Source organism: Phaethon aethereus (assembly GCF_964289735.1).
Source record: "Phaethon aethereus genome assembly, chromosome: 3".
Taxonomy (NCBI): Eukaryota; Metazoa; Chordata; class Aves; order Phaethontiformes; family Phaethontidae; genus Phaethon; species Phaethon aethereus.
Window position 1 is genome coordinate 52,507,045 of NC_138576.1, and position 19,674 is coordinate 52,526,718.

At 41.3% G+C, this 19,674-nt stretch overlaps 1 protein-coding gene across 1 annotated transcript; it reads right to left on the minus strand.

The window, feature by feature from the left end:
* Positions 1 to 10,679: 10,679 nt before the first annotated feature.
* On the minus strand, positions 10,680 to 19,378 carry CD164 (CD164 molecule; the record flags this gene model as incomplete). The annotated part of the gene is made up of 7 exons (XM_081998521.1): positions 10,680 to 10,840; positions 11,744 to 11,824; positions 13,026 to 13,148; positions 15,164 to 15,235; positions 16,058 to 16,093; positions 16,373 to 16,561; positions 19,258 to 19,378. 7 exons carry the CDS (start codon positions 19,376 to 19,378, stop codon positions 10,680 to 10,682), a joined length of 783 nt encoding a protein of 260 aa, XP_081854647.1.
* Positions 19,379 to 19,674: the final 296 nt, after the last annotated feature.

Below are 19,674 nucleotides of genomic sequence, written 5' to 3' on the forward strand. Positions count from 1 at the left end.
CTCAAGTTTTAACACTGTGTGACCACATCTGAGTGTATCCCTTCAAGTGTTTGAACTTCAGAGTTTTGGTGTAGCCTTCCAAGTGCTCTGGATGAGGGTCTTGCAGCATGAGCCTTGGTGCTGTGCTGGGCCCTGCCTGCTGGGGCTTAGGCTTGTGTTCTACCTATTGGTGGCATCTTGTGGTTTTGATGCTTCTCAGAGCCTTCCTGTTCAGCCTGGTTCAGTATCTTTGCTCTAGAAAGGGAGTATTATTCTTCTTGTTGAGGTAAACTGCCAGAGAGTTCATGGAAGGTGCTGGTGCAGTGGGAATGGGTGTGTAGTGCTAGACAGAACATGCTTGCACCTTTGGGGGGATTGAGGGGGCAGCGGCTGGGCTCAGTGGCTCCAGAGGCTTTGGCCAGCTGCACATCCCCTCTTGGGATGTCACCCAGCGGTGTGTCCCAGGCCCCTGCTGTAACCGTCATCCTTGTCACCAGACTAAGCGGGGAGCTTTGGAGCCTCACTCGGGCTCTGCCTCCCTGCTGGGGCCATGTTCCCGGGTCTGCAGTGCCTGTCGCTTCCCTGGCTCTCCCTGTGACAGTGCCCGGGCAGGGCTTGGAGACCAGTGCTGCACAGCTGACAAGCAGCTGTCCTTTTGCTTTATGTACCCGGCACTTGACGTAAGCCCTCTGCCCTTACCTCTCTTTCACATATGCTACACCATTGTTTCCCAAACTCTGGACTACCAAATGAATGTACTGGGAAGGGAACTGCATTAAGCCAGTCTGGCCGCAGAAACGGCATTTGTTTTCACTGAACTGATGCCATTGTACTGAACTGATGTATTGAGTTTAAATCTGTTATTGCATTGCTAATCATTGATTTAATGTAACTGAGTAATTGGATCCACTTTAAAGATTCTCCCTCTGTAAAAGGGGCTGTAAGACTTTAATTACTTCAATTTAAAAACTGATTTGGCCAAGTAAATACAACCTCTGTGTTTAGAACAGCTGGTAGAGTGGGCTCTTGGCTGTGAAATGTGCAGGGCTGCTTTTGTAGTGTAACCTGCAGTACAAAACATTGTTTGGTAACCACTTGATTAGACTTTAACTAGATGAATCCATCTACTAACTGACACCTTTGCTGCCACTGAAGTCTCCTTGGCCTTGCTCTCTTGCTCTAGAGAGAAAAAAGCTTTGTAAATGTCTCCGAATGCCTCTCCTGTAAACCAAGCAACGTATATTCTGTCTTCAGTCTTCTAAGGCATCAAGGTGAAAGCATGGGCTGTTTGTTTTCCAGAGTCAGGATGACAAATGCCATTCTGCTGGGAGTAATTTCTCAGGTTGCTGGCACATTTTCTAACTGAAATCATACAAAAGGCTTTTACGCTGCCAAAGCAGTTGGTGCACACACGAGACCACAGTTTTCATCGGTGTCTGTCTTTGGGGCTCTGAACTGTTTTGCTGTGTTTACAAAATAACCCTTCAAGAGATCAGAGATGTCAACAGCTGTATCAGCCTTTGAGGAGAGCAGAAAGGAAAATGGCAACTGCAGTGTGCAGGCTTTTATTGCCACACAACAGACCCAGCTGCAGCTAGCACCTACATGGTCATTAACACTAACAAACTCTATATTTAAACTTGGTCAGCAAATTACAAAGTCTGTGGGAGACGTGAGGGAAGAGCTGCTGGTTTTTTCACATACCTCTACCCTGAAAATGGAGGTAGTGTCTTGCCTGATTAGGGTTACATGCAGAGAAAAGCAAAGAGTATTGTTTTTATCTTCCTCCAGCAATGCCTGAAATGCAGATTCCTATTAAACAACAACAAAAATGTCAACTTGCACTATTTGTGCTGTATTTTGCATTCAAAGGGATTATGGATATGTTTAGCGAAGCTGTAATTACGGATTATTTCAACCAGCAAGAAGTGATGGCCTCTCATGCACAGGAGTGCACAGGGCAACAACATATTTTCATTTAAGTCTAGACCCTGCTTTGAGGCAGAGCTGTCAGATGATGAATTTTTGTTGCTGCCATTAATCCTTTTACCACCTTTTAGATAAGAAGCCAGTTAACCTAAGAGCATATTTTAAAAAGGGAGGCCTTCCAGCAGGATGAACTGCAGTGTCAAGTTTATGATCTGGAAGCTGCAGTTTCCCAGAGGAATGTGACTGCAGGTAAAGACAGATTGTGTGTTGTAACCCTCTTTCTTTGGGAAATAAACCTTATGAGCTATGTGTCCATGCCTCTTAATCCCTCCTTAACCTTTGAAGCAATAGGCAACATATGCCCGATATGAAAGAGAAGACCTCCTCTGTAATGAAAGCATTTAGGTAGAGGAGAGACCTAAAACAGCCTTGAGGAAAAGTCAGACAACTCAAAAGCCATATGCCTTCTTACACTGCAGCTGCTCAAGCAGCACAAGAAACACTGACTCCCAAGTTAATAACTTTAAACCATAACTGTGTTGCCTTTTGCTTTGTAGGGATACCATGGGAAATATGAGGGGAGCTGTGTTTAGGGGAGGTGACAATTAGTAAACAAAGGATCACAAGTGGTAGGAAATTAGGCTTCAACAGTGGCTCTGGTCCTGGAACAGCTTGCTTACAAGTCATGTGGAGCAGCCAAACAATACTGTACCCTTGTAATTCAACTAGATATATGCCTATGATTTCAGGTATTTTTAGAGGATCTCAAAGCAGCAGTGAGAGCTTTCTAGCCCTTAATTGAATTAATCTGGCACTCAGACTTCTAACAAAATCTTTCTTCTCAGCTCTTTGTTAGGTAACTTTTTAACTTATGGAATTCATGTATCTTGAAGTTTGATTAGGGATTTCTACTCCTACCTGCCTGAAGTTGCTGGTTTTCCTCTGTGGTATCAAAATCTTACTGTCAAGTCTGACAAATGTATGCAGAAAAATTGATGGGTGATACCTAAATTCCTAGTAAACTAAGTAAACAGGAAAAAAACTCCAATGATCTTTCAGGATGGATTTCTATGCCATGAAGAATATGAAGTACTACAAATTTAATTACAGTTTCCTTTTGCAGGAGTATGTTAAGTTATTCCTGCCACAGGAAACTGAGAAATGCTCATTAGCACACTGTTGAAGACATGAACCAAACCTGGGGAAATAAAGAACAGGGATGTATTTTTAATGCACAAATGTACTTGGTTTCTCTGGCTTTAAACCAGTCAACTTCAGTAGAAAAGTTGGTGCAAAACTTGTAAGTCACATTGATGCTACTGAGCACAAGAAAAGCAGCTGTGGCAGAAAAGAGATGACCTTTCCCCCCACCCCTGCGGTGAGTTACCATTGTTAAACATGACGCAGAGCTGGAAAAATTGTCTGAGGGGCCTGGATTTCTCTACACTTAACAAAGGAGCTCCATCAAACTATAGACACCTAGTCTGAAATGTGTTAAAGCTCTGCAATGTATTGCAGCTACCTTTTTACTTGTGACTTTTTTTTAAATTCCTATGTCTGTAATAGTAAATGGATGTAGTGAGGTTTGGTGGTATTTTTTCCTTCCTTTCAAAAAGGCAGAAGGAAGACTGCAGAGCTGTTGTCCCATGGTACAAGCAGTATAAGCAGTTGTCTTCCAGGTAGTAGGTCATAAATAGCTAGCATTCTTGATGCATTAATACTAGTACTTCTTGTAAGTCAATCTGGACTTACATGATGGAAAGATTTGTCTTTTCTATTAATCTGAGTCGCACTGTGCCACTAACCTGGCTTCAGACATATAGCATTTGGCCAGACCTATTTGTATAGGGGTGGCAACTGTTACTTGCAATAGGCCTGCTTTGACTGTAAAGGTGAAGGTATTTTTGAAACAGGTCATGTCAACTCCAGGAGTTGCCCACATAGACTAAGATTTCAGCCAGTTTGTAAGAATAATCTGTAGGTTAGCAGTCTGAGCCATGTCTTACAGCTTTCCCCCATTCCTTCTCTTCTGTCTTCACAGCTTCCTCTTCTTCCCTCTCCAATGCAGTAGGCCATGGCCTGTCTTAGTAATGTAAAACAGCTGCTGCACTTCTTTCTGGGTTCATGGGATTCTTGTGTAGTCAGTCCTCTCAGGTCCCTGCTTCAGGATGTGTGAATGCTGAGCCCAGTCTGACCAGACTGTGTAGCTGTGCACTCTGGGCAGCTGCCAGCTGCTCCCCTGCTGCTTCAGCAGGAGGCCAGAGTCCCTTGGACATGCACCCTGAAATAATGCCAGAAACAGCTAACCAATGTAGTCTGAAACATCTTGGATCGTATCTGAGCAGGAGGAGGAACACTGTCTCAATTAGCAAGTGCAGGATTATAGCTAGACAGGAAAAAATACCCTCATCTTTTTACCTGAAGTTAGTGGGAAAGGTCAACATGTGATTAAGTGGATCTGTAGATACAAATAGGGGTTAAATCACATTATGGCTGACAGCAACATAGCATTTGGTTCAGTGGGGATTGTTTTAGTGGCTGAAGGGCTGGCATTAGGCTGCATCTCTGCTTTTCAGTAATCTTCAAAGATGAGGACTGGAATTCACTAGGGAAAGTAGTGTCACTAGGAGCAGATCATTAACACCCACCCACAGTTTTTAATCTTGGCTTTCTACAGGACCAGGAAAGACTGAGTTGTGGGGAAAATAGTCCCATATAATGAAGTAGACTTGGGGCAGCAAGGATTTTCTGCTTCACTGAGATTCCTCCTGCTGGGGCAATGAATGCTGATACACTCATTACTATGAATTAAAAGGGTGTGGGGTAAGCTGCAAAAATTGCAGATAGTTGCAAATAGTTTTTGCAGATAGTTGCAACTATCTGCAAATAGTTTCTGTTCTACTTTGTGTGAAAATCATACATGAACTGCTTCTTCCAGACTAAGCAATCCATTATTCTATGAGTACTACACTGCGTGTTCACAACTTGTTTTGGGTGGCTTTTTTTCTTTTCCCCCTAACATTCTGCTTAGAGGTCAGAAACAAAAGCTTTTGCATTTACTTGAGTTCTGCTTTAACTCTGACAACACTCCATGTTCTGCAGCTCAGGTCCAGAGTAACAAGCTTTCAGCATCCACTCAGCATGGGGATTACCAGCAGCATCCTTTGAATTTTGACCTGAGAAGCAGCAATGGAACAGAAGGAAAAACTCAAAGACAGTAATGGTGGCATTGGTAATAAGCTGATATGGTTGCAAAATGAGCAACAACTTAGCTAGTTTGCAAGCTGTGATTTGTATATATAGCCGGGAAGGTTTCATCTGGACAGTAAGTCAAATCCCTTTGAAGATTTATCTTTAAGAGCAAGGTGACCAGTAATGTATGGCTAGCGAATAAGGAAAAAAGTTCCAAGTGTTCCAAAAATTGACTAAGGAAAGGTGGCAGGAGGGAGGTATTTATTTAGCAATGGTCCAGGAAAATTTTTTTAGTACTATGCCATAGTTTGTGACTCTGTTACTTATGGTTTCAGGTGCCTTGCAGATGGAAGGAGAGAATGGGAGGTGGACTATTACCACACCTAAATGAAAAGTCTCTTCCTACTGTCTTGATGCAAAGAAACAAAGGGTGGTCCAGAAGTAAATCTAAATGTATTTTTAATCAGTCCAGGGCATTTTAGAAAATGGCACTGAACTAGCAACCTTGAAGTCTGAGGAGAACAATTTATATACAAATCAAAGAGGCAGTAATACTCCAGTGCTGTGTGTATGTACTTCAACATATTTGGATGCAGTATTCAATGGCAGCTCCAGTCAGTTATTCTGCTAATCCATTTTAGGTACTGGGTGATGCAGATCCTCCTTCTGAGCGATCACAGCACTGCATGTCCTCCCTTGACAGACAATACAAACAGTACAGAAAGGCAAGGGCATCAGTCAAAACTGAAAGGCTTTCTTTTATTGTGGGAACCTTGGAACATGGTGGTACAAAGCACAGCTAAGTGCTTAGAGCAAAAGCATTTGTTCTGGTGTTTGGCTCTTGGCTTGTGTTTTTTTTTAAACTGCTTTGCTATTGCAACCCCTGCCCAATGCAGTTCTCTTACCCCCAGAGGTTGCTGCCTGCACAGTGAACCTTTCATGCCTCTTTAAAGGTAATTTATCAAAAGTGTCAGCATTTCTACCTTCCCTAGCACCTTTTCTCTGTTCCCTTTAGAAAGGGGAAGAAAGGCTGCTCCTTGCACAATGCTACACCAACTAGAAGGAAAAAATGTGTAAGTTTTTATTTGTACTTCTCTAGCAGGGAAAAAAGCTTGCTTTTATAGCCTATAAAGGACTTAAGTTGTCTTTCAGAGATGTGTCATTGTATTGCAACTTTTGATGAGTTATAATACAAACTCATGTGCCTCTTTTAGCATCATCCACATCCCTGGATGCTTGTGAACATGAATAATCAAATACCTCAGTATTCTTTTTATAGATAAGATCTAGACTTAAATTCAGGCAACCCTTAACAGCCCTGCATTGGTTAAACACCAAGTAAAGGAACTGTGGAATCAGTTATCAAATAGCTTCTCTAGTGACAGCTTACCTTGGATAGTTACCAAATGTGATTCTAGCACATTCCAGGAACTGGATGCCATCTTGGAAGGAGAACAGTGTCATCAGTGTGGAAGCACTTTTGTGCCATTGCAGCAGTAAAAATGAAAGGGCTGTCTCAGGCTAATTAGTATTTCTTGATAGGATATTTGAAGTATTATGCAACTTGATACAGCAAAACTCAAAGATCATTTTTGAATGAATGCTACAACTACAGAAGAGTACCTTCAAAGAACAGTAACACAAGACTGATACTATAGGGATAAACAATTGTGCATAGGTGTTCAGTGCTACACTCTAACAAAAACTTAATTCACCCCTTGACTGCATATAGTAAATGGATTATCTTCTGGAAGGCATAGCAATTTTAAGCCCATCAGGAAGCTCTAGGTTTCCACCATTTCCATACAGCATTTCTAGAAACATTACTAAAGTTTTAGCAATTTCCCATAATCTGAGACTGAGTTATGTCAATATTACCTAGTGACACATTCACATTTACTTACCACCCACAAAAGCATCAAGGTCATGATGATGTGAAAACTACTGAGATTACTTCACTTGGAGCTGGGTATCATTTTAGTCATTCTGCAACTACAGAACGGCACACTCTCTGCTCTCTTGTTCATCAAGCATACTGACAGCTATTCCCCAACAAGTATCTTTCTTCTTTCTCATGCAAAGAGGAAAGGAGTAAGGCTCAGCATAATACCTATTTCACGAAGGTCAAAGATCTTAATATGAAAAGTTGCTACAATATAGGGGTTATTACAGTCTCCCTAGAACCACAGAGTGCAGTCCCTCTTCCACCTTGTATCCATTATTATGGACATCCAGTATTAAAGCTTTGCTACTGTAAAAAGGAACATTAAGCCTTACAGGCTGTTGCAAGTAGAACACTTAATAAATGCCTTGCTGCTCTTTGGCTTTAAGAGAAGAGGGTTAAATTAACATGGACAACATGACCTAAATGATAATTCCTTTAGTGACAATTCTAAATCTGAATCCATATTGTTGCACATACCAAATGCCAAGTTAATACCATACTGAGGAGAGCTAACTTAACTCTCCAAACCTTTCATTTTCCCTCTTTCCCTACAGTGTTTCTCAATTCCTATGGAAAACAGCTCTTATCTCCAAAAAGTCAGCAGACTGTCCCCTCTGGGATTACTCACATTAAAGAAAGTTTACAAGTAAAATTCCATTCAACAGATTTTATTTATCAATTTGGTTTTGCAATTACAACTGTTTCAGTTTTCTTCCAGTGAAAACAAAATACAAACTTTTACAGCAACACTTGCAGAGACCATTCATAAGATAACAGCTTGATACTTGCACAAATTGGCTTCAGGAAAAAGCCAGGTAACTTGAAGATCATCACTACAGTTCAGTGCCTAAAATTGATTTAGGGGCAAATACAACTACAGATCTATGAGCTACCTTCCACTTCAAAACACAAGGCCAAGAAAAACTGCAAGTTGTTACTTCAGGGTTTTTTTTGCTAGTACACAGCACAGATCATCCGATACTGCCATTCACAAAGGAGTAAATACTTTATTCTTATAGTGAGGCAGCCAAGCACATGGTGAAGATGTATAACCCAGCCTCCCCTCCCCCCAAACAACTGAAAGAGAAACAATCCAGGCCACAACTCTGTAAACTGTGGATGACACCTTGTTGGCGAGGCTAAGAGCAAGCAGTGCATAGTGCAGGCCTTCCAGAACATGACTAAATTGAAATATTACAAGCTTGAGTTTTTCAGATTGGCATCTGTACATCTCAGAGATCCTGGGTTTCCTAAAGTCTTGGAAAGTAGCAATTGCTGGCACCAATAAAAATTTAATAACTAAGGCAAGGTATCCCTTCTACCCTTTTAAACAAAGCTTGAGGCAAAATACTAAGCAACTTTAAGGCACTTTAAAAATGATTTTCAGTTTGCTTTACACCAGCATACTTCTTCAGCAACCTAAATCAGGATCATGAGTAAGCATTTTAGCAACATTTTACAGAACAACAACTTTTTTGTGGCAATGTCTTCCATGCTATGAAGTGTTCTGTAGCACTTTTCTGCAAGTTTCCCAAAAGATAGCCCTTTGAGGCCAAAAAGTTATGTACTAGGCATACAGTTCACTTTGCTGAGCTGAAGGAGAACTCTGTCACACTTTAGAAGAGTATTTTGCTCACTTCAAAGCACAGAATACAAGCTCATGGATATCTTTTTCAGCAAATAAATGTAATAAAGTAAAGTAGTTCTGAGATAGGGAAAGGACAGATTTAAGTGATTTCATAATAAGGCCAAGGATATACCATCTAACCCACACAGATATCGTTGCTGGAAATTGGCTGCTCACTCTGCTGTTTTAATAAACCTGAGCTGATTAGCTTTTTGTTTTCTAAATTAAGACAATGAACTCAAAGATATGGTACTGGTGAGTAACTAACTGCTGTATTTTGTAGCAATTTGAGTTTCCTATGCAGCCCAATAGAAACAATGCCATTCAAACACAAACAACACCAGAAAGCAATGCTGTGCACTAAGTTTCCAACTGAAGTGCACTTAATTTGCTTCATATTTAAGTTCCACTGCCATGACTATTACCTGCATGAATGCTATCGTTTTGTATTGGGTACCAAATTCCAGTCAAGTCAGAGCTAATAAGACAGTACTACCGATTATCCTGAAATTGATGACCAAGGGATATCATCAAAAACTATGTATTATGTGCTACATCCACCACTTAATTTTGTCTTTACTTCCATCTTTCCTGTGGGTTTAATTTACAGGTGTTCAAGTCAATCTACATTGGAGATGACATACCTTTGATAGATCACATGCCTGATCCAGCCAAGGAGGAAAAAAAAAAACCCACAACACGAAAACAACCAAACACACAAAACTCCCAAATTATTTGGCCAAATAGATTTCCTTAACCAGTTCACTTCTGGGTGACACAAACCTGATGCCAGGACATGGGGAGGGGAAAGAAAAAAAGGTGTAACCCCAGCATTCTCAGGAGTACAGCCATCTTTACTAGGATAAAATCAGCAGATCCTCTGAACTACCCTTAATTGCTCCTTCAGCAAGCAGACATGCAGGAGGGTAAAAAAGAAAAAAAACACTCTGAAATTAACTGCAACAAGTTTAAGAACCATTTGAACAAGAAAAGTTGCAGGATTTCCCAACCACCAGTATTTCAAGTATAAATGTAGGTTGCTGCCTTTTTATACAGGGAATGAACTGAATTTTATTACTAGTTTCATGGTTGGTCTTCATAGGCCAGAACAAAAGGTAAACAACTTAAAGCTGCTGTTTGTAGCTGAACATTACTGTACCATGCTTCCTCACCCTCAAACAAGGTCAATAAGGGACAGTTTAGTGTAGGAAGTTTTTAAACTGGAATGCTCAAGTCACATGTATTCCATTCTCCTATATAAAGCTAGTACTTAATAGTTTTTTTTAATCTTTGAGATACATAGGACATTTTTGCAGCCTACAGATTTTTAGTCTTTTAAGGCACATATCTTCATCTCCCCTTTAGAAGGATTATCTGTACATCCCCTCTCCACCCTCAACTTTAATTGGAAAGGGCACAGGGTTTCTGTTTGGAATGCAGTATTTTATCAGGCAACCTTTATTCTTGTGTAAAAAAATTTATGGGTTATGTTATTCTGTTAAGACATTATCTACTTCTACAGTTTTGTTCATCTTTCTAGCAGCACGCTGTAAGCGCCACAAGCTAGTATAAACGGTATTTCACTCCCTGAAGTCAGTCACCAATAATTCACATCTTGATAGAACTGAAGGGATACTGTATCAAATGTTGATTAAATTAGCCTTCACAATAAGTCATATTGAGATTGTCTACTCAAGACAGTGTTGCCACTGAATACGAATCTCTGAATGTCTACATTTGGCATATCAAAAAAAAAGTCCCACAGCAGCAGCCACTAAAGGAAAATAAGACAGCCATTAGAACCCATGCAGCATATTGCAAGTAATCCTGTTGAAGAGATTTATATCACCTCTTGCCAAGTATAATGTTGCAAAAATATTCTTTTAAAGTCTTCTTTAAGAGATTTAAAAGATATTATGAACTGCTGTCTTCCATGAGCAACAGAAAATATTTTGGTTCAGTGAACTACAGGTGTTGGGCTACTAGTCCATTACAAAGTGGCCGGTCCTAAAGCGTGTGATAGTTTCGGTCTTTCGACTTGCAGAATTTGTACAGAAAGAAAACAACAGCCTGCAGACCCAGAACAAGGACAATGCCACCTATGAAACTCGCAGCATCAAATGTAGATTTGCGTGAAGAAGGTGCAGGAGTCACAGTAGCATTTGTACCTGTTAAACATATTAGAGTTTATGCTATGCTAACAATAGTTTTACAGATTTTAGTATTAGCTTCCATGTATTAAGATTACTCAAAACATCCAAACACCAATAAGGAAACAAAAAATAATCAAAGGTAAAGACAAGTCAGCAGCTAGAGCTATTTATAGCCAAGCTGCTCTGGACCTTGATATTGAGCAAGCCCCCGTGGGGCTTTATTTATACTTAAAAAAGCCAAAGCTTTCCGCCTTTACATAGAAGTATATTATTGACATACTCACATTCAAAACACATTTTCCAATTTCTGCTGCTTGCTCCAGGTTTTTTTTTTGCTTAAATTCAAATTAAGTTATCTTCCACCTACTGTACTTTACCCCAAGAGTTATGCTTAAAGAAATCAGCTGAAGCCACAACACACATGAATCTGGAAGTCAGTTATCTGCCAATGGCTAGTTTTAAAGAACTTTACTTCATGAGAGCTTTTCATGAAATAGCATTTTCAAGACTGATGCTAAAATAAAATGCTTCAGCTTATTCACATCACTGTAGCCCAATTTTATTTTTTAATAGGCATCACTTGCAGAATAATGGAGAACAAAAAAATACCACCTCCCAAAGATAAACGAGTTAACAAGTGACTTCCAGCCACACTATTAAAAGCAGCCAGCTGATTTCATTTGACCAACATGTTTGACTTTTAATATCTCACCAACTAGCTCTGTTTCTCAGCATATTACCCTGCCACATACATACATTCCCTTAACAAAATTAGACACGTCAAAGTTAGAAGTGACAAGAGTAGATATACCAATACTACTTTTAATGTTGTCACTTGTTAAGTCTTTTGACTTAACACTTTTAAAGCAACACTAATTTCTAAGTATTTTATGCTTTAATTATGCTAGTAGCAGTTACCTGGAATACTGGTTGTTGTGGTAGCAGAAGTAACGGTGGTTGTAGGTAGAGGAGCATGTGTAGTTACATTGGTGATGTTAGCTGTTTGAGAGAAGACAGTATGTACATACCATAAACTTCAAGAGCAAAGTCTGCAAGCACTTAAGTTCTTAAGTAAATTATTTGTCTTGTTTTGCTTAAACAAGGATAAGCTTGACCTCAGACTGCACCCCACATAATGCAGATGTTCAGGCATGGCATTAAGCCAAGTTTCTGCAATAAGGATTCCACTCCCCCACCCCACCCCCCACCCCAAACCTGCATACCATTGTTATCCAAATATTTCAAGGTTCTCCACAGATCAGACAGTGATTCTTCATTCAGACAAAACCACCTTCCTTTCAAGCACTAATATACATGCTGGTATTTGAACAAGAATAAAGACAGGTGCTTCATGACAACTGAGAATCTGCATCAAGTTGCCTTTGCAGGACTTCCATTAAACAGCCCTTAGAATCAGTATTTATTGTACTAAAAAAAAAAGTACTTAATGTAATACCTCTAGACAGGACATAAACACTTACAGGATAGCACAGCCTCCTCTTTCTCCCTGTCCCCAAAACACTGTGAATGACATCACTGGAACAAGCACTCACCTGTAGCTAGACTGTCTCATAAAAGCTCTTCCTTTATCAAGCCAGAACACTGGGTCTCTGACCACCCCCAGATTAGTATTACTAAAAATTAATCAGTATTCCACTATGTGCCTGGAACAAATGCCAACATTTGTAATTGTACTGAAAGCTAAACGTCACCCTGCTGTACATTAGGCTGTTCTGAGCCTAATAAAGTACCAACTCATCACCTCCCAGCTTCCTTAAGCAGCAAATGCTTTTAAAGATGAGGGTTTTTTTGTTGTGGTGGTTTTTTTTTTTTTTTTTAAAGAACTTCACTGTTAAGATGGCAGCACATGTAAGCACAAAAATTTCTGAACTGAGCAACAACCAAAAAATCAACCTCATAAGAACTCATGATTAGTGGAAATGACTAACCTAATTCAAACAGCTACCACTGAGCCAGTTCTTAATTATACTGGAAAGAAGCATTTTCTCCGTTAGTTTTATAAAATACACTTCTAAACCTTGGGACCATTTATGTATTCCATACCTCAGATGTTTAGTAGTTTACTAAAGCTGTCTATGATCACTGACACTAGAGTGATATGTGGAAAAAGCCCTTGTCCTTTATTTTATTTACCAGTTTCTAGTTTACTGCCATTCTGTGTTCAGTGGTACTTTATTACCTATAGTAGTATGAGCTGTGGTAGTATTGGAAGGTGGCGCAATAGTAATATTGGAAGGTGGCGCAGTAGTAATATTGGAAGGTGGCGCAGTAGTAATATTGGAAAGAGGAACAACTGTAGGAGCTACGAAAGAAAAAGAGAGTTATGTTAAAGAGATTAATTACAGTATTTAACTAAAAAAACCAAAACAGAACAGTAGCAGGCTGAGCTTTAGGGAATTCATACAGCAGTAAGTTCTATTGTAGTTTTGAATAGAAATTACAAAGCAGTTGCATGTTCAATCCACCACACTAACAGCAAAAGTTGTACGAGTGAATACATGAAAAACCTTGTCAGGCAGCCCAATCAAGCCAGTGTTCAAGTGGCAACTCAAGATTCCACAGAGCAAACAGAAGAGTACTATTGTACAAGCATAAACTGTGCATGCTTTACACAATAGGAAACTATTGTGTAATATTCAGCATTCAGGTATTCAGTACTGTTTCCCAACCTCACTGCAACTAAAATTGAACCCGACCTATCAACTAGTAATGAGTGGTTTGACAGCTGAAGCAGTATAGGGGGAAGCCTAAAACATCCTCAAGAATTTGAAGTTTAGCTAAAGCCTTCTGCTCTGAGAGCTGTTGGTGGTTGTAGGTGCTCTCAGCTTCAGTCTGTGCTGTAAAAAACGACAACAAACTGTGAAGACTTCTGCAACTTACTGTATTAACAGAGTTAATCACACATAGACAGCTTATCTAAACTACTGCTTAATCATACACTGATACATCAGCAAGCTTCCTGCTGAAATACCATTATGACCAGAAGCCTATAATGCTTGGGGTCCTTTAAATGTGGTTATACTTTAGCATGGTGGGAAACCAGAGCTGCCTATTTCTACAGAGATAGGCTGAATACGTCAGAACCTACATTCTCTCAGGTCCCACTTGCATCCAGTCAGTTTAGGTCCACCTTAATGTTTTTCCATGTCAATCCCCAAATGTAGTGCTGAGCCATGACACTGTAGTAGCTGATAAGGTATACAGGTTCCTTTCACATCAACAAAGATCCTCTACTGAAGGTGACAATTCAATTTCCTTGAATGCGCAGAAGCTAAAACACAACCACCTGATAACATCACTAGAAATTCTACTCTTAGATATAGAACATGGCATTAGAAGAGCACGCTTTCTTTGGAAAGCACTGAAAAATGGGACTTTTAACACTCCTGATTAAGAGGTGATTGTTACGATTTTAGAAACAACACAGAAGCCCAAGTCAAGCAGAATTATTTATGACTGGCTGCCACCATCACCACAAGATAGCCCATAGCAGTGTGGAAGCTTCATCTCTGTTGGTATGAGCCAGTCTCTTTAGCAGCACTGTTGAACTCATCTGGACAAGCGAATTAAGAATTTTCATTTGCTGTTCTAGATCTTAAAACCAGAAAATCCTATTTTAAAGTCCATTTCTTGTCAGCTTTCAGAAAAACTAAAACTGGGGGGCTTTGACAAAAATGAAATTCAAGATTTAATCTAAATTTAAATTAATAACCTGCAAATCTGCTTTGCACAGCAAGCACAAATTAACGAAGAGACTGAAGTATATATGCAACTGAGCATGTTCCTAGCACGAAGGATAAACCTTATGTAGTTCTATAATCCCGACCTTGCACTTATGGACTGCATGAAGGGCTGTGCTAGTTCATAATTAAAGCTGGAAGGTTCATAAGTTTTTCCTATTTACTGCATCTCAGATGAAGCAATGGACTTCGTAGGTAAAACTTTTCTTGTTGGATATGAAGCTTACTGTCTTGAGGATACTGAGAACTTCCTTAGGATATGCTATATCTAATAGGAAACGTCACACATTTTAATCCAAGAAACCAAGGCAGTAGCCAGAGCCACATGTCTAGTAAAATATGTCAGGCTTCTTGAAACAGCAACAATAAACACTTAACTGAATGCACAATGAAATGGTGTATTTTAGTATCACATATCATAGGTTTAAGCTGGAAGCAAAGGGCTTATTTACATACTTGTACATGCTTATGTAAATCGTAGAAGGCATATTAACAAAGGTCAACAGATGAAGGAGTTGTAAATGCAACTGCTTCACATTAAATAAACAATGTGAAAGCTGAATACCTAAATACTTACAAGAACACTGTTCTTCAATTGTACAGTTGTGATATTTCGAATCTACTTCTGTTTCATTTACACACATGTCTCCTGTCAGAAAAGAAGAGTCAAGAATATTTACAGCAGCAGAACTTTAAAGTTTTTGAGATACTGTTCCTAAATGCTAGCAAACTGTTCATAGGACAAACTAAACATCATCTTCTAGGCAAGATAACATTAAAGCCACTTCAAGATGCAAGATTTCAGTATTATATTAATAATTAGAATTTACAAAAGTTTTAGTATTTTATTTCACTACAGTTACTCTACCACTTAAATCAGCACTTAGGCAATACTTACACACGGTTATGCACCATTCTGCAGTAACAGTATAGCTTGGTATTTTTTCTTCACAGCCTATAAAATTAGACAGTGTTTCTACTATTTGTGGCATTTTCCACGTTAAACATTTTGCGTCTCTATGGTAGCATCACAAAAAAAAAATCTCCTTGTCTTAAAAAATTCTACATGCAAGCAAAACTTAGTTCCAGCTTTTCTAACAGTTCCTTGATCTTGAAATTGTTGAAGACATCAGTTTCTTATTCTCTGCCTGCACACCTTTCTCCCTTGACTCAAAATTTCAGCTCTTATCTGTTTCCACCTCACATAAAAAGTACAAATAATCCACCTGAGGATTACTTATGTCATCTTTGTATCACACTGTCAACAGCAACTTTATCTCCTCCAGGACTGAGTATCAGAGGTCATCTAAATGTATTTACATCCAACTCTCCTACAATGGGAAAAATGAAATCTCTGAATGAGACCAGCTAATGATTCCTTGACTGTTATGTTCCCTTCACCAGGTTACAATTCTTAGTTTCAGGAACAGTACTCTTAACTAATCTTATTTGATAGACTCCTCTCCTTTACTGCACTTCAGTTCAGGAATAGTGGTTGTGACCAGGTCTATGACAAAACCACAAAAGGGACTGAAGCACATGGATGTGCCTAAATATCAGAATCCACTCTTGACTCCTTAACAGCAAACACAAGTGACTAGTTTGTTCTAAAAACTTTCTTGAACCATCTGGAAAACATCAGCTTATCAACAGCACAGATTTAAATCAGAAACCTTAAAAATCTGGCATTATTTTGAACATGTTCAGCTGTCTCCACATAAGAACTTGAAACGTTTAGCAACAGACAACAATTTATGAGTTAATGCTCGATTAGGTTATCAAACACAACAGTACGTTTGTGTAATTAACATTAATATAGATGAAGTAGTTCTAGCTGGGTTTAAGGTTCTGCATGGCATAACACAGATCTGCACCGTGTAGTCCTCCTTACTTTCACATTTGATCCACTTGCAGCCTGCTACATTTGTGTCATTAACAATACAGGAACTGCAGTTAGAAAGGTTTTCACAGATACCTACGGGAAAAAAAAAAAAAAAGAAATGCACTGATTAGGACAAAATTTCCGTTGTCAAAAGAGCAACTTCACTCACAGAAACAACTCTTGGATCCATACCTTCCCGTATGTACATCTCCTGGGTTGAGGCACAATCCCTCTCACTTACAACTGAAAGCTACAACTTAGGAATGCATTTGACAAGACACAAACATTATTTCCCCCCAGACACTACTGATACTACAAAACCAGACCTCATATGTACACCAAGATTATGCCCCATGTAATCTCTAAGTATAGTAAACTCAGATGATTGAGGATATACTACTCTAGTGAAGTTACCAAAGTCCACCAAATTAATTTTGCAGAAGTTCACTGAAACCTGAGAATGGTAAGAACTTTGTTCCTTTTGATTACATTTTTCCTCTAGGTAATACAGCCAGCTATAAACAACCCTAGAGTAGAAAGTAACTAAAGTATGGGAAATAAAGGCAAGAGCCTGGAGGACTTCATACCCAAATGCATATAAAGGAGAACAGGAAGTCAATCTATTAATATTTTGATCACTGCAGAAGCCAGCAACCTAACCAGTCCAGCTGCTTTTTTAGATCTCAGTCAAATATGGTTGCCTTAAAACCACAATGACAATACATCCACTATCTGGATCGAATAAGATCTTCTCCCAATCTAAAATTTTACTGCATTAATTTTAATCAAGGCTTACTCATGCAGCCATCTTACTCAGAAAACCCACATACAACCCACAACTCCTTGCACCGCACACTCTCCAGCACATTTAGCATCATATCCACCTACTCCAGGCACCTTTGGATGACCTTTCACTTTCCTCCGCTCTGCACCCTAGTGAAAGGAACACTCCTATTCACAGATCTTTGGCAATCAGCATGGTAATTCACATCTCAAGATAACATCTACAAGTGCATTAACTAACTGCAGTATTCTCACAATCTGAATTAAGCCTGAATCCACCTGGCCTTTCTTTTGGTTATGGTAGGATCAGGCAAGAAATATTGGTGCTATTTATTCACTTTCAAGGAATGTAAGATGATATGAAAAGACTCTGGTTGGTTTGCACTAGTGAGATATGCAACAGCCTTGCCCTGTTCCCTTCAGAAATAAGGCACTTAAACCACTTCAAGAGCTATATGACTGTTTCTAGAAAATAGATTTCAGAAAAAAAAAGTAATTGATTATTCTGGGTACACATCTGAAGAACAATCACAGCACGCACAACGCTCACTTCTGACAAGAGAACAACATTCACGTTTGTAAATTCCTCACTGGTATACAGAAAATTTAGCACAGTACATCTGTGGAGACAGAACAATCAGTGCAGCCAGCTAATACCAGGTGCACTAGGACTTTAGTTTACTTTCAAAACAGCTTTCCTAAACTAGCACGAGGGAGCAACAGATTTACAAAAGCAAAGGATCGAGAGACATTTTTATCACAGCAAAAGGTTTCAAGAATGAGCTGTTAACTTCAGAATCAGTGGCTGGGTGTCAGATGTTTTCCCGATGCTACTCCTGCTGTGAGAGTCTCTCTTAGGGTATTTATATGGGATAACAGCAAGCTCCCCAGCTCTCCCCATCATCAGATGCCTGCTCTTCACTGAGGAAATTACTCTGGTACCATGAACTCAACTCTTAATCGAAGGCAAGCTCACTTCTTCTCCCAAGATAAACCCGTCTGTTGTAGTGGCTCTTACACAGGGTAAATTCGGATATTCTCCTTACACTTGAGGAGAAAAGCTGGAAACACAGAATTCTGTCCTGCTGGACCAACACTGCCCTCTCCCGCTGCACCAGAGAGGCTGTTAACCTCTGACTCTTAGCAGTCCTCAAGCAGTTCAGGGTGCCTGATATTGGCCTACATCGGGTCGTCAGTAACAGGGCTGCAAAGCGACTCTAGAAGGGCTGAACCAGAGGTTACTGGACAACTTCAACACGGAGGCTGCACCCAGCGCCATCATGCAATGCGTCCACAGAACATTAAAGTACTTCCAGAACAACTTCTTTCCTTTGCTTTTTGGGGCATGCGGCACATTCTGTGGTTCTTGGCCACGTAAACACTTTAGCAAATAGCTCACAGAGCCAGAATGATCAGACAAACCCGCAGGACGAACAACGGGTCTAACATCAGGGTAACGAACAACCGGCAGCAGCGACGGAACAGCGCTGCTTACGTAACTCAACTCCCGCAATTTGACCTGTACTAAGTTTGCAAGAAGCAAACACGGCGCATACATTCTACTGGCCACAAAGCTACCCGCTACCAGTCATTTGCTGCACACGAAGGGGGTACCGGAGGCGGGGTGAAGCCGTGCGAAACGGATCTCACACCGCACGCTCTCAAGTACTCCACAGCGAGGGGAAAAGCGAAAGCGAAAAGAAATGGGGCCAGAGAGCGGCGGGCGAAAAGCTCGGCGGGCTGCGGCCAAGGCGCCGAGGGCGGCGGCCGAGCTGCGACGGAACGCAGGGCGGCTCCCCCGCCGGGCGACCGGCAACGCCGCGCTCCCCCGCGGGCGCGGAGGCCGGGTCGATCGGTCGGCCGCCTGCCCAGCCGGGCTCGGTGCGCGGAGCCCGCCCCGCTGGCCCCGATGCCGGACAACGGGCGGGGCGCCAGCGGCGCGGGTGGGGGAGGTGCTGCCCCGTCAGCAACTGCCGGCGGGGGGGGGGGCGTCGCGAGGCACTCACCAACGGTCGCGGCGCCGCCGCCGGCCGCGCGCGCCCAGCGGCTCTGCACGGTCCCCGCGGGCAGCCCGCAGAGGTAGGCCAGGCAGAGGGCGGTGAGGGGGAGCGCGGGTGTGCGGCCCATGGCGGCAGTAAAGCGAGGGGTGCTGGCTCCCACTAGCTTCCCTTCGCCCAACTCTGCTCCCGCTGCCTCCGCGCACCCTCTGAGCGCCGTCGCCCCGCCCCCCCGGCATCACGTGAGCGGCGCCGCCTCGAGCTGGCCCCGTGGCGTGGTTCCGCCCGGCCTCATCCTCTACCCCCCGCACTCGACGAGTAAATGGAACGGTCCCCCACCGCGGCGCAGCCTTGCTTCTCCACGTGACCCCGCTGCCCCGGGGGAGAGTTTCGCGCGCGTCACGCGCCGTCCGACCCCTCCCCACC